The sequence below is a fragment of the Phaseolus vulgaris genome, chromosome 3, assembly GCF_051622355.1.
Source record: "Phaseolus vulgaris cultivar YP4 chromosome 3, ASM5162235v1, whole genome shotgun sequence".
Lineage (NCBI taxonomy): Eukaryota > Viridiplantae > Streptophyta > Magnoliopsida > Fabales > Fabaceae > Phaseolus > Phaseolus vulgaris.
In genome coordinates this window covers 3,685,306-3,699,722 of record NC_143500.1, presented here as the reverse complement: position 1 = coordinate 3,699,722, position 14,417 = coordinate 3,685,306, and the positions used below count along the sequence as shown (strand labels likewise).

Sequence of the window (14,417 nt, the reverse complement as noted above, 5' to 3'; positions counted from 1 at the left end):
ATCTCTAGTTGATGTGAGATCTCCAACAATTAACTATAACTTGTATAGTTTATGAAGAAGATGAGAAAGATGGGAAAAAAAAAAGAAAATGTGAAAGATATTGTAAGAAAATAATGTTGTGAATAGTGAAAATGTTTGGGGGAAGTATAGAATAAAGCCAAAAGAAGGGTTCCAAGTTGTGAAGAGGTGAAAGGTGCTTTAATCATAGCAATAAACCTTGACAAGTTCCTTTCAAGGCAAAAAAGGGAATCAGAGAACACAGAGTTTTAACCCTTTATCTTTTTCCCATGCATGCATGCACTTGTTTTCATACTATTTATTTTACCTCCAATGGTTAACAACTTGAACAACAGAAATACCCATACGCCAGGTAACCCCATTTGTACTTCTTGATAACTACGTTTCATCACTTAGCTTCCCACCCACTTTGGTCAATAACCATAATACAAACCCCTTTTATCCACCATACACACAATCTCCTATATATCACCACTTTTGCTTCTTTTTTCTTTCTCATTCCCATTGCTCAAATCACCACAATAATAGTAATAAACCTACCTCTCTACACACACATGGAAGCTACACAAATTGCAGAAAAGGGAACTGAAACCATTGCTTCTCCCAAACAAAATGAAGAACTCCTCAAGAACATCATTGCAACTCATCCTTTGTATCAACTCTTGATTCAATCTCACATCAACTGCTTCAAGGTACCCTAATTTCCCATTTTCTTTTGCTCTTTTTTTTCACTCTCTAAACTAACAATAATGTTCAATTACCAACAATTAAGAGAACAACATTTCAAAATGCTTTCATTTCAATATGGTTGTAATGACCAAGAACTACTACCAAGAATATGAGTTCATATTTTTTTTTAAATTTTTTTGGTGTTGATTCTAATATAGTATATATATTTCAAAATATGAAGAACCCAGTAAAAAAAATCTAAATTTGAGGAAGTGGTTATACTTATAAGTGGTAAATAGGATTTGACAATTCATTGGGTATGATGTTGAGGTGATGTTAGAACAATTTAAAACCTTGATATAGTAAACAAGACAAGGGTGTTTCTTGCTTTGGCTAGCTGCAAAATTTATGATATTTGAAAGAAAAACGTTTGTTTCTTCTAATTCATTTTATGAATGATTTAAATTAAGAGAAAATAATGTGGAAAATGAAGATAAATAAGTAGATTTTAGTCAATTTTTCTTCATCTAAATAGTTTATTAAAATGGTATTTAATTTGGAAATAACTAAAATTTTCATATTATTATAATATCTATAAACGGTTTTTGCAATGGAAAACAAGAGCAGATATTTTGAGTAAACAGTTATATATATTATATAGATTTCTTTTATATAGATATTTTGAAAGTATCTTAATCTTTATACAGATACTTAGTGTTAAACTCATATAAAAAAACTACCAAATACATGATTTGTCATTCAAAGAAATTGAACACAGATATTAAAAGTTTCCAACAACTGATACATTATATTGAACTTAGGTATAAAAGTTTCATTATTATTTAACTCCATGATTGAGTTTGATTTGAGTTCAGGTGGGATTAAGTGAAGGTGAAGAGTTTGATGCAACAAGTGGTGAAGCATTGAAGAAGGTGGTGAATTCAAAGTCCAAAGCAGCTCCTACTCCAAACACTTCTGAGTTGGATCACTTCATGGTATCATCACTACCAAATATCAGCATGCAAAACTCCATTTCTGAAAATCTTGGTTTGAGTAAAAACTAAAAACTTGTTAACTTAAAAAACAGCATTATCATTTTAGAAATGAAAAGCTTATGTTTGATTTGAACATTTTACAGGAAGCTTATTGCATGGCACTGAGCAAGCTGAAGGAAGCCATTGAAGAACCAACAAAAGAAACCAATGCTTTTATCAGAGCTACGTATCATGAACTAAAGCAACTAGATGAAGTGAATCAGCCATAACTAGTTCGAATCTCGATGATGAACTTGCTCCTTTTCTACCATTTTCTTATCATTATAGCTCTTATTTTCAGAATATTGTTATTCACTGAAGCAATCCCTGAAACTAGTCAGAAACAACTTTACCACTGTATTATATTGGTGTTCACAATTATATTATATGCTGTATATTAGAGTGATGCTTAGAATTTGTTGCATTTTTCTAAGTTTAATTATAACTAATATGAAATTTGTATTAATTAATAATTTGATAAAAATGGTATATAGTGTTGTTAGAAAATATGTAAGTATAACTTTAATACCAATTTTAAAGTTTAAATACTAAAATCTGGAAAGATAATTAAATATCAATTAAGAAACGATTTATCAATAATAAAAACTAATTTAAATCTTAATAATTATTTAGTCTCTAAAAATATATATAATTTAGTTAATATAGTAATTAATTATTTTAATTTTTAAAATTAATTTTTATTTAATAATTTTCTAGCAATGATATCAACTTAAAATAGATATAACAAAATATAATAATATCATAAATTAATAGTGTACAAAATTCTTTCACTAGAAAAAGATAATACTTAATAAAAGGTTTAATTATATTTTTAATCCTTAAAATTTGTAGGAATTTTGGTTTTATTTTTTTAAGTATAACTTTTTTTAACCTCTCACTTGAAAAATATTATTTTAGTTTTTAAATTCTAAATTTGAGATACCAAAATTTTAAATTTTAAATTCTAAACAATAAAAAAAAACTGAATTTAGTCCTATAAATTTAGTGTTTAGAGATTTTGTTTTTCAAATTTTAGAGAAAAAGGAAGAACAAAATCAAAATAGAAACTAAAAATAGAATTAAACATTAATAAACAATATTGAGTAATATTGAAATGAGTTTTTTCAAGTTAGCTAAGTCACATCGTAGAGCTTAAAACATATTTAAGAAACACCACAAAATAACTCTTTATTTTTATTAAAACGATAGAAAAAATGTTTGAATAATACATAATATATATGTTGTATTTATAGAGTTTATTTCTAAAGAAATTATATTAACCATTAATGGCTTAAATGAAATTCAACTTTTTTCTTTGTGTCATTTTCTTACATTCATAATGTGCTAAATTTTCAATTCATTTACATTGGCCAAAAATACCCAAATAGATTATCTATCTAGGATATTATCTTTAAAGAATTTTCTTAAAAATTGTAGAAAAAGAATAAAGTAATTTCTGCCATAAATTTTAATCCAAATTAGGATTTATTTAGAGATCGAATAAATTTCTCTATAAAACCTTTTTTACGAGAGATAAAGAAGAAAAACATGAAATAAACCTTTTAATTTATACAAATTCTCTTATATAACTTTTCTTCAACTTTTTTTTTTTTAACCTATAAATAAATAAATTTCATTTTATAAATAAGTTTATTTTATTTTTTATTTTTTATTATACATGTATGTGTTTCAACGGCTTCAAAATAGTTTGTTACATGAAAGAACGGAACCACAACCGCATTATCACTTTTTTCTTCCTCTTTTCATTACCGTCGTAAAAATGTGAACATTTTCTCACATAATTCAAATAACTTGGAAAGTGAACAATAGGATTATGCTTTGTACTTTGGTGTTGTACCCATTCCTGAAAAGCTTAGAAAAAATTGTCAATAAATGGACACACATGTGTTGGGAAGTGATTCAAGGTGAATCGATGTGTGCTTTCACAACTTTTTTTTTTCTTCATAACTTTTCATTTAAACATTTTTTTTTTAATTTTCAACATCAATTTAACGATACGTTTGACGTTCAAGTCTCTGAAAAGTTTTAAGAAAATTAAAAATGTTTCAGTATATAAATTGTACTACCAGATGGCCAAAAAATTGACTAGACAACAAAACCGACTAGACGACAAGACGCAAAGCTAAACGCGTAATTAAGTATAAACAAACTAACTTAAGTGATAAGCACGGTTAAGACACAATTGGGTCTTCGTTTGGACCCTAAAGCAGACCCATAACAGCCATAGCCCATCTAGAGTAGTATAAATAGCAAAAGAGGCACAACATCCAAGGTAACTATTCACTCCCCACTCTTCTGGTACTTAACTCTCGGTCTGACTTGTCCAGACCAAATAAGATTCAGCTGAAGGACTGACCGAAAGACCGGAAAGACGAGAAGATCATCACAAGAGGAAGTGTTCCGCAGGTTTAGTAGGAACATAAATGACAATAATATAATTAAGAATTCTTAAAATATTTTTAAATTTAATAGTAATATTTTATAAATTAAAATAATTTTCAATTAATTAAAAATATATAATAAACTTTAAAAAGGTTAAAAACGGTGTTAATATTATGCGTGTGGACGTGGTGCACGGAAAACGCATTACGTGGGACCGTACCCTATATATACCCTTCTCCCTCGTTTTCCTTCCTTCCCACAACTCCCGTAACCGTTCAAACACACTTTCCACACTCTCTTCTCTCAATCATCTCAGCAACAGCAACGATTCAACACTGCGATTTTCTCTGTGTTTTTTAGTTAACCAGACAGCAATGATAACCAGATCGAGAAAATTGAAGCGCAAGCTCGAACCGGAGCCACTTCCACTCATCGTCACCAAGAAGCTCCGGCAGAAGCTGCCTCGCCGGCCAAGGCAGAACTTCTCGCCGGTGCTTCTCGTCAGAAACTCTGGAATGAATCCTCGTTTCTCCATGGATTCCAGCTCCGGCTCCGACTTCGCTGCAGGTGAAGCTTCTTGCAACTCCAGCAGAGCTTCCATCGCCGGCAAGGGAAACGCGAACTCGAGAAATGAATCGTCGATCGATTCAAGTAGAAATCAGAGGTTAGAGAAGCGAAACGAGAACGAAGTGGAGGTGTCGGAGTCTTCGTGCGCGGACTCCAATTCGTTCGCTCGAGAACGAGGCAGAAGCTCAATTCTGAAGTTCAAAAGCGGAAGAGAATTTAAGAATCTGAGAGGAGAAGACGACGTTTCGAAAGTGTGCCTGAAATCGGATACTACTGCTGCTCTGAAGTTCAAAACCGTTAGAGAGAGTAAAAATGTAAAGGAACATGACGACGTTTCGTGCGGGAAATCAGTTATTACTTGCGAGGAACAGTTCAATTCGAAGTCCTCCAGTGACGGAAACGGAAACATGAAAATCTCTTCGGAGTCAAACGGAGACGTCGTGTCGTTTAGTTCCTTTGTTCGCGCGTCGTTTGAGGAGGAAAAGGATATCAGCAAGGAAAACAGAGCGTCGGAATGTGAATACTCTGAAGGTTCTAAAAACCTCCACGCGGAAGAGAATTGCGCGGATTTAATAGCGCAATCGATGACGAAGCAGGAATCCGAAAATGACGACCTCGCTGTCGACCTCACTTGCTCTGAGGATCTGTGTTTCTCGTATAGTGAAGACGATGACGAATCGGAATATTGTTCCAGTCAGGGAACCGTGTTCTCTGAATTTCATTCTGAGATTTTCGGTGAAAGCTCGCAGCAGGAGACTTCGGATTACTCTCCGTCGGTGTTCGCGGATTCTGGAAGCCAGTTTTCCGAGGGATCCGTCGGAGAAACTCCTTCGCCGACGTATTTGTTGTTCCTTCAGTATCGCAAGGAGTTCACGACTCTAGTTTCTACTTCTCCAGTGATAAACTCTTCTTCCAGCGACGAAGATGAAGCCAATGTAGGTTTCGCTTGCTTCGACTTCAGAATTCTAAGTTACTTATATTACTAGTTCTGTCAGGAATCTGTTTAGCCAAGCTCTTTCTAACTTTGTTATTATAATTAAGAGTTCTTATTCACGGTATATGTGTGTATTTGTGGATTTTAGTTTGTGAGATTCGAAGATTCTGATGACGAAGACAGCTACCAGATGCTGAGGAAGAGGGAGAGGAAGCAAGGTTTTGTGTCAAATTATGGTGAAAGATATTTCTCTACTACTGAATTCGGAGAGACCGTACTTGAGCAACGTTCACAAATGGTTCACTGGATCGTTGAGGTAGGTTTATCTAATTTCAACTCATTATGCTTTTACATTTGTGGTTTGATTAATTTTTTTTATATAGTTTTATAGAAAATAATATATATGCTATCAAGAATTTTACTGTTATCATAAAACTATTGCATATTCTTATTTAGTAAATATTGATGATTTCTGAATGATCAGTGAAAGAGGATAAGAAATTGTACATATAGTGATATTTCTCCAACAAATTGATGATTGAAAAAATAATCATCACTCAAATACTGAATCCTGTATAATAAAAACTATACAAATATTATAGATTATAAGATAAATATTTATTTAAATATAAAGGGTGTCTATGTGTTATTATTTTTTATTTATTAAATGGGTATAGATAATCGTGTTTTGGATTGGGTGAGAGAGACAACACGTTTGAAGAGAGTGAGTGAGAACCAAACTTGATTCGGTTAAAAGGTAATTATTCCGTACAACAAATTGTTGGAGTAGTGTGAGTGGCATCCAATTGCCTCATGACACGTGAGATTCATTAGGAAGAAGAATGCCTCGGCGAGTGCAGCGGCGTACTTTAGTAAATCCCTCAATGTCATGCATGCCTCTGATGCAATCATGCAACGCACTTTTCTCGTATTCGCGCATGTGGGTAGTTAATTCAGGGAGTATACATTTTGCTTTTACTTTGAGTGAACACCTTTCAACATATTAACACCTTTCAAATACACGTTTCATACCATAATAAACTAATATTTTATTCATTTTTACTTTATTTTTTAACTTAAAAATATTATTATATTATTATAAACAGTGTTAAATGTATATTTTTTACTATTTATGTGTCAACAAAACTTTTCTCCATAGGTAAGGAGAAATTATTTCCTTTCTGGTTAGTTTGCAAAAGATTACTTCCACCAGATTTTGCTAGTCTGGCTAACTTCACAAGTCTACCATTATTTAGAACGCTGATACTGAACACCACTAAATAATAAAATATATTTATTTGATATTATTAAAAGATAAAAACATTTATTTATTTTTTAATTTAAAATCTTAATATATATTATTATATCTGTGGAAGTTGTTGTACTTTCAATCGTGTCGAATTTGTTTAAAAGCCCTTTATCTTTTTAAATTTGGCAGCAATCTTGTCGAAAACAGCTTCGGCAAGAGACTATTTTTCTTGGCGTCAACCTACTTGACCGTTTTCTGAGCAAAGGATACTTCAAAGCCGAAAAATACCTTCAAATTGTTGGAATAGCTTGCCTCACGTTAGCGATCAGGATCGAAGAAAATCAGCAACACAACAGGTTCAATATTAAATCTTTACATTTCTCTCCCATCCTCTTAGTTATGTAATTATATTTGGGAAAACTATTATCAAGTAATGATAATATTTACATTGGATACATTAATTTCATACTTAATAAATTATTATTTTATTATAATATAATATTTTATTAAAAAACATATAATAGTTATTTTTATTTTATGGCGTGTTGAATCTATATTGTTTGTATCACTTGTCTATGTCCGTTCGTGAAGTGATGGCTGGCGACGGACGTTGTGATTAAGGAAAATGAAAATATTTAGTACTTAACTTTTTAGAGTTTGAGTTTATTTGTCCTCATTATTCATTCCTTCTCAATTTAAAAGTTCCCTACATTATCCAATTTTACATAAATTCTATTTTTGTAAAACATTAGCCCTCTTAATGTTTAGGTTCAAAATTAAAATATATAAATAATTAGTAGAGTTAAAAACTCGCATGTAATATTTTGGTATTCTTTTTTTTTTTTTACATACACTTCCTTCTCCTATAACTCGGGAAAGTGATAATTAACTGAATTTAACAATTATTTATTCGATTTAAATTCATGAAAGTAATTATGCCCAACGAATAACTGAACTCCTTTGTGGGTATTACAGAGTGGGGCAAATCAGTTTCAACATAGGAAGCAATAAGTACAGTAGAGGCGAGGTGGTAGCTATGGAATGGATGGTGCAGGAGGTGCTCCAGTTTCAGTGCTTTCTGCCTACCATCTACAATTTCTTGTGGTATACTTGTAACTTCTTAATTTTACAGCACGAATATGACCTGAAATTCTGCATAAATTAAATGTTAGCTGATACTCGTTGTTTTAGGTATTCATTCAGACTTGTTTCTTTTTGGGAAACCATTTTTAATTTTAAAATGAATGGTTCAAGGAAAAACTTGCCTTCATGTCTCTAACAAGGAATGTCTTTTTGCCTTAAATACCGTGCACTATTTAAAAATGAAAAGGAAATTTTGTACTTGTAACTTAACATAGCCCCAATACGAAAACGCTTAGCGTTTTTTAGGATCAGTTACATTTTGGCTTTTTTTATTCTTGATTTAGGTTTTTGTTCTTCAAATTTTAAAAAATCCATAATTTTTGTGTAATTCTTACTATTATGTAGTTTATTTTCTTTTTTAATATTTAATTAATTAAATACTATTTTATAATCCTTAAGATAAGTAAGTTAAGTTTAGAATTCAAATTAACCAAAATATATAAAAATTATAAATTAAATCAAAATTATGAATTTTTAATATCTGTGGACAAAAATGACAATAAAAATAAAATAAACAAAGTAGCACATTAGAAATCGAAGAGAAACAAAGTTGCAATTTAACCTTTCAAAAAACTCTAGCGTGCAAGAAAATAAAGTCACTGTAACCCATTTCTGTATGATTCAGCTAAATTACACTCCACCCTTTAATTTTACAGGTTTTACCTAAAAGCAGCCAATGCTGATGCAGTCGTTGAGAAGAGGGTCAGGTATCTGGCAGTGCTGACACTGTCATCTCATGAGCAACTGTGCTACTGGCCTTCAACAGTTGCTGCAGCACTTGTAGTCCTGGCTGGTCTTGAAGTCAATCAAAGTTCATCGCTCAGAGTAATTGGGGTAACTACTATTGCATTATAGAACTTCCTCTTTATCTGAAACTTAGGTCAACAAAATAGGGGTTAAATAATACATGATACGGTTTTGCAATATCAGATCTGCTTCTTAATATTTTATAACATCATTTGAGCACATAAATTCAACAAAATTAGAATACAGTTGTATTTGTTGGTCTAGGTTTGCACTGAGATTGTGAAAACACTAATTATATAAATCTGCAGAGCTGTGCGGTGCCTTTTTCTTTCTGAATCGCTCATTATATGAATGTGAATAATTTATATCTTCTTTTAAGTTTTCTTCCTTTTTAGACACCTTCCACTAGAAAATTGAGAGTAGAATTTCATGTTTATAATTAATCTTATGATTTTGCAGATCCACGTTAGATCAAAAGATGAGAATTTGTACGAGTGCATAGAGGTAAAAGATAGTCCAATTTATTTTAAATTCTCAGTGTATTTTCTCTTCGATTTGAGGATGAAACCAGAAAAATAAAAACTTAAAATGTCCTGATGAAAAAGTGTCACTATACAATATTTATAACTAATCTAATCATTTTATTTCTTGAGCTAAGAAAAGCCTCAGACCACGATTAGAATGAAATAAACTGTTTCCTTTATTATCATTCACGTTCTCCTTTTATTGTCGGTTTTGTTAACGTATTTAACATGAAACCAATATTTACTTTCAACAGAGCCTGGAGTGGCTGTTACGCTATATAGGATAACACACTAGTTAGAGTGGAGGCATTGGCTATACAACTCAGTTTGGTGGCAACTGTTCCTAGACAAACGACTTTCTTATTCTTGGTTGATTCTTCATTAATACAAAATAAATTCCATTCGTTTCCCTGCCCGAGAGCAAGGGAGTGCTATTTTTTCCACATGTAACTATATTGATTGTTCTGTATATCGGTATAGAAGGAAAAAAAAAAATGTACACATTTTTTCAGAAGCCGTGAGAACCTTTCAACGGATAGGAAATACAGCTGTTAACTGTTAATGGCCTACAAAGATATTACAGGCTTATACAAAAGTTTATCTTGCATAATATTTGCTTCTTTCTTTCCTCTGCAGACATTACTTGGTCATTAGGAATCTTAATTATATGCATTAAAGCACCATTGTACAAAATGTCTACATTTTCTCTTGAAGCTTTTCTAAAGATAAGCATAGAGATTTTTAGTTCATGGTGAAATATTTTTGCTAGTGACCACACCAATAAATACACGTTTCACAGAAGTAACCAGCACTTCGGGTTACTATATGTTGCAGTTCAGATTCTTACCAAATCAAAAAGAGAAAACTACACTGTTTACTGTGGAGTGAAAATGAAGTAGGGACCATCAAAGAGAATTTCATTGCATCAAAACGCAACTCTAGAAGATGTGAAAAGCAAAGCTAATATACCTATTCTTTCTCTTCATTGATATTTTTTTTTACCATACTCTCATCGACCCTGTTTGTATTAAAACCCTTGCAAAAGAGTGACATAAAGGGAGAAGTGAATGAAGAGGTAACTAAAAAATAACAAATAACTTGTTGACATAAATGTTGACCATATTTAGGAACCACGTCTGCCAGACAAACTTCTACATTGCTATAACAGTCAATAAGACTTATCATTGTACAATAAACGCGCAAAACGTCTGACAATAACTATGCTAACTATGTGAGGATGTAAAGAATTGTGAGTAGTTATATAATTTCCAGCTTTCGGTCATCATATGAATTAATAGGAACTATTGCAGGACCCATGTCTGAAGCATCCTCAAAGTTTCTCTTTGCAAATTCATCAACACTCCCTTTCCTTTCACTATAGATCATCTCGTTCCTTTCCACCTCCGCCTGCTCAACCTTCTCCTTTGTCATCGTGCTGACATCGCCGGCCGCCTTGGCTATGGCCCCAAAGGCACTGGACACCCATGAAGCTCCAGTCAACACATAAGAATTGCTCATGATAACTGATCCGGCACTGCTTGCCTTCTGCTCTGCTGCAGCAATTGCAGACTTTGTCATCTCAGAAAGCTGGTACTTTTCATCCATTTCTTTCACCTTTCCATTCACAATAGCTGTTCCCATGCTCAGTTTGTCACTGAATCCCATTCTGCGATCAATGGAAGCAACTGTGGAAGAGGCATTTGAGGTCAACTGGTGGCGCTCATCAAAGGATTTTGCCTTGTTGATAGCATCCTTTCCTAGAATGAAACCCTTGGCAAGCATAGTGCTCATTACATCTTCTGCCTTCTTCACTGCATCAGCACTTTGGTTTGTCTACTTATAAGACCATTGTACAATATATATCAGATACTCACAATTTGACAGTGAAGAAATTAGAATTTCCAACCCTGTAGTGAGGGAAGAATTTGTATACAATTGCAGAAATTTTGAATCTAGACCTAACTGAAGAGCTAAAAGTTTACAGTTTATTTGACTTTAGCACCAAATATAGCATCCACAATATAGTCCTTTAAATCCAGTTATTAATCTAAGCTCATAAGAAAATCTTTTAGCATAGCATAGTTAGATATGCAAGATTCAAGTGGTAATTTGATTTTGCACTGTAATCTTCAGCCCAGAGTTGTTTTTATTGTGCCAGATAAGTTGCAGACATCATCAGCAGAAGATAATAAATCTAAGAATCTCTAGTTATCATTTTTTTTATCAGCAAAGAATAAATAAAATAAAATGAGTCACTTCACGAGTGTCACAATCCTTATATAAAAAATCTCAATACAAACTTCTTATCACCCGACCAGTTGGGATCCACCAGACATTACAACAAATCAGCCACATTAACTTGACTGCAATATTGAAGCCATAAATTTCAAAGCCCAAAGTCTATCAAGAGTAATAACAAAATGAGATAGAAATAAAACAACATACAAGTATTGAAAATCATATTTGGGACATATAGAACCACCATGTTCAGCAAAACTTCATGTATCTCACATTTTACCACATAAATAAATGTACTAGTAGCAGGCTAGCAGCACAGCCATGCATGATGGTCACATTTGCATGCAAAATAAATTACACAACATTTAAATGAGAAACCTATTTAATTAACTTCTTTATAAGCACTTGTACTAGAAGCAAATATAAAGAAAAAATAAACTAAGTTTCTCTATAGATTATAATTAGCTTATTAATCTATTGGAAAAGCTAATACTTACCGGACTTGCTGGAACAGCATCAGGGGGCAGCTGATACTTTTCTACAGGTGTGATTGTGACATATAGATCACCTATCTTTGAACCCTATAAAATGAAGATTAAGCATATGATTTATAAACCAAATCACTAAAATATCAGATTTTATGCAATTTCTATCAGTTTCAGGGATTGAATGAAAGGGTTAGTAATATAATGTGAGATTTACAAAAGGTAAAAATCATTTGCATAAAACATACTGTTAAGAGAACTGCTGTGTCTGCTCCCTGTGTATCCTTAAATGTAACATAAGCAACCTGAGTGCGGTCACTTTCCCTGTAGAGACAAGCATTCAGTGTTAGAGTTTAAACAATAACAATCATGAAAAAATGAGTAAAACATTAAAGTTCTCTTACCTTTGCATCTCAATATACCGAATATCACCTGAGAATGAAAAGAACTCTTGAATCTCCATCTTGGAAGTAACCAGTGATATGTTGCTAACCTTAACTGTTCTTATCTGTGAGAAATCAAAACAGAGTGAACTTGGAAATTTCACCAAGATGGGACTTCTCACTAATAAGATATCAACAAAGGACAGAGTATCCATTTGAATGATTAACCCTAAAAATTAACTAAGATTGTAGTAAGCCATAACAGGCAGTTTTTCAAACAAAACAAAACTGAAATAGTTCCATATTCAAGTCATTTTAGGTCCCAATTGTTATCAACTTAGAATATGAATCTCTAATAATTGTGAGGGTGTGTAGCTGATGTGTATCATAATGAAATACTTTTGGAATTTGCCAAGCTACAAAATGGTTTTGACTTTTCATTAAGTAATTTCTTTTGGAATTCCTTAACTGTATTTATCACAATCATTAAAATGCTGTTTTTTGTTAGATCATGCATTCTACAATCATAATGCTAACCAATGTTACTATGTAAAAATTTCTTCCTCACGTCTGACACATGAATAGTCCAATTTGGTATTGCTGTGGATTGTGGAAAAGCTTCAGCTCTTTGACCAGCATGGTCCAAAGTGGCCTGCACACAAATTTTTAGTTTAAGGTAGTTCTATGATGACATTCTGCAGAGTATGGAGTGCAAGAAGCAATGACATGTGCAGAAGGAGAAAATGTAAAACGATGAAGTCCAACAGAAAAAAAGTTATCCCTTTTCAATTTCTTTCCAAATAATCACGAAGATGAAAAAAAGACAGTCATATTTTAATCCCTAAAGCTGCAACAATGGAATTTAGTGAAAGCAAAGCAAGAACAGAACGGTATAATATAATTCCTAATGAGTCAATTCAATAAGTAAGCCAAGAGGAAAGGTTATACCAAGAGACAACATCAATGTGACAGCATCCACTTGAAAATAAGCAATTCAAATTCCATGAAGATTAATCATCACAAGTCTAAGCAATGGAACTTAATGACTTGACATCAACAACAACTATCAATCTCAGTCACAGAAGCGTATAAAGTGAAAATTCTTAACATTGTAAGAAATATAATCTGGAACATACAATCATACATGTTTAGGTAGACATAAGTGTGACCACTAACTAACTACCGACTCCAACAATTGTGGGGATTTCTATAGTTGTCATTTGTCCCACTAATCTGGCATTGCCCAGATAACAAATCATCCCCAAAAACATCAATTCAACATCAAGGTTTGATCTTTTCTGGAGGGCCAAAAAAACACCAAAACCACTTCCACTAGATCCAAAAGGGTCATTAGGAAACATTGCAGATCCAAAATTCCAAACTAGTACTTCTTATATTCATCAGAACTGCGACATCTAAACCACCACTACAAGGTTGCATTGCATCACTGAATACATAAACATGAATCAAAATAACGGCATAGTCCCCACTTGGCATGAAACAAAGACAATGAAATGCAGAAGGAGACATGAAGAAAGAAGAAACCCAGATAGGATCTGAAACGAAGTGGATCTGGGAAAAAGGGGATTGTGGATAGGTTTAGGGACTCACCGACATCTGGGATGGTAGAATGATGTGTTTGTCAGAAGCAGCGTTGGAAAGAGGCAACTTTTGAATGAGAATTGAGGTTGTTAGTTCGTTGGTTAGGTTGTGATGTAATGTAATGAATGAGTCATCATGTGACTGTTATTTGGTTTCATATGATTGATTGTGAGTGGTTGCTGTGTGGTTTTGCAGCTCATGCCAAATGTAATAAACCCAATTTTGTTAGTCAAACAAACTCAATTTAATTACTAAGTTTTTTACATTAAACTTGATCTATTTTATATGTCAAATATTTATCAACAAATACATTATAAACCACTTCAAAATAAACCTTAATAATTGAGTTATCTTTTATTGTTATATTTCTAATTCTATTATCTCATCTTCAACAAAGTTTATTACATAAACTTTTATTATG

The 14,417-nt window shown here is 32.5% G+C and overlaps 3 protein-coding genes across 4 annotated transcripts; 2 read left to right on the top strand and 1 right to left on the bottom strand.

The window, feature by feature from the left end:
- The first annotated feature begins 495 nt into the window (after positions 1 to 495).
- KNATM (KNOX meinox protein) lies at positions 496 to 2,099 on the top strand. The gene is made up of 3 exons (XM_068605671.2): positions 496 to 710; positions 1,563 to 1,682; positions 1,826 to 2,099. The coding sequence occupies exons 1-3, from the start codon at positions 573 to 575 to the stop codon at positions 1,949 to 1,951; spliced, it is 384 nt and encodes a 127-aa protein (XP_068461772.1). The 5' UTR covers positions 496 to 572; the 3' UTR covers positions 1,952 to 2,099.
- Positions 2,100 to 4,403: 2,304 nt separating this feature from the next.
- SDS (Cyclin family protein) lies at positions 4,404 to 9,892 on the top strand. Its single transcript, XM_068606113.1, has 7 exons — positions 4,404 to 5,626; positions 5,774 to 5,941; positions 7,064 to 7,230; positions 7,850 to 7,978; positions 8,674 to 8,851; positions 9,224 to 9,268; positions 9,543 to 9,892. Exons 1-7 carry the CDS (start codon positions 4,499 to 4,501, stop codon positions 9,573 to 9,575), a joined length of 1,848 nt encoding a protein of 615 aa, XP_068462214.1. The 5' UTR covers positions 4,404 to 4,498; the 3' UTR covers positions 9,576 to 9,892.
- A 476-nt stretch (positions 9,893 to 10,368) lies between these two features.
- On the bottom strand, positions 10,369 to 14,163 carry LOC137806144 (binding partner of ACD11 1). 2 transcript variants are annotated; one of them, XM_068606114.1, is made up of 6 exons: positions 14,006 to 14,163; positions 12,963 to 13,046; positions 12,416 to 12,519; positions 12,260 to 12,335; positions 12,024 to 12,107; positions 10,369 to 11,121 (listed from the first exon to the last, which is right to left on the bottom strand). In XM_068606114.1, exons 1-6 carry the CDS (start codon positions 14,009 to 14,011, stop codon positions 10,546 to 10,548), a joined length of 930 nt encoding a protein of 309 aa, XP_068462215.1. In that variant the 5' UTR covers positions 14,012 to 14,163; the 3' UTR covers positions 10,369 to 10,545. The 2 variants fall into 2 exon arrangements, with proteins under 2 accessions (XP_068462215.1, XP_068462216.1); XM_068606115.2 differs by having other exon boundaries at positions 12,932 to 13,046; positions 14,006 to 14,125.
- Positions 14,164 to 14,417: the final 254 nt, after the last annotated feature.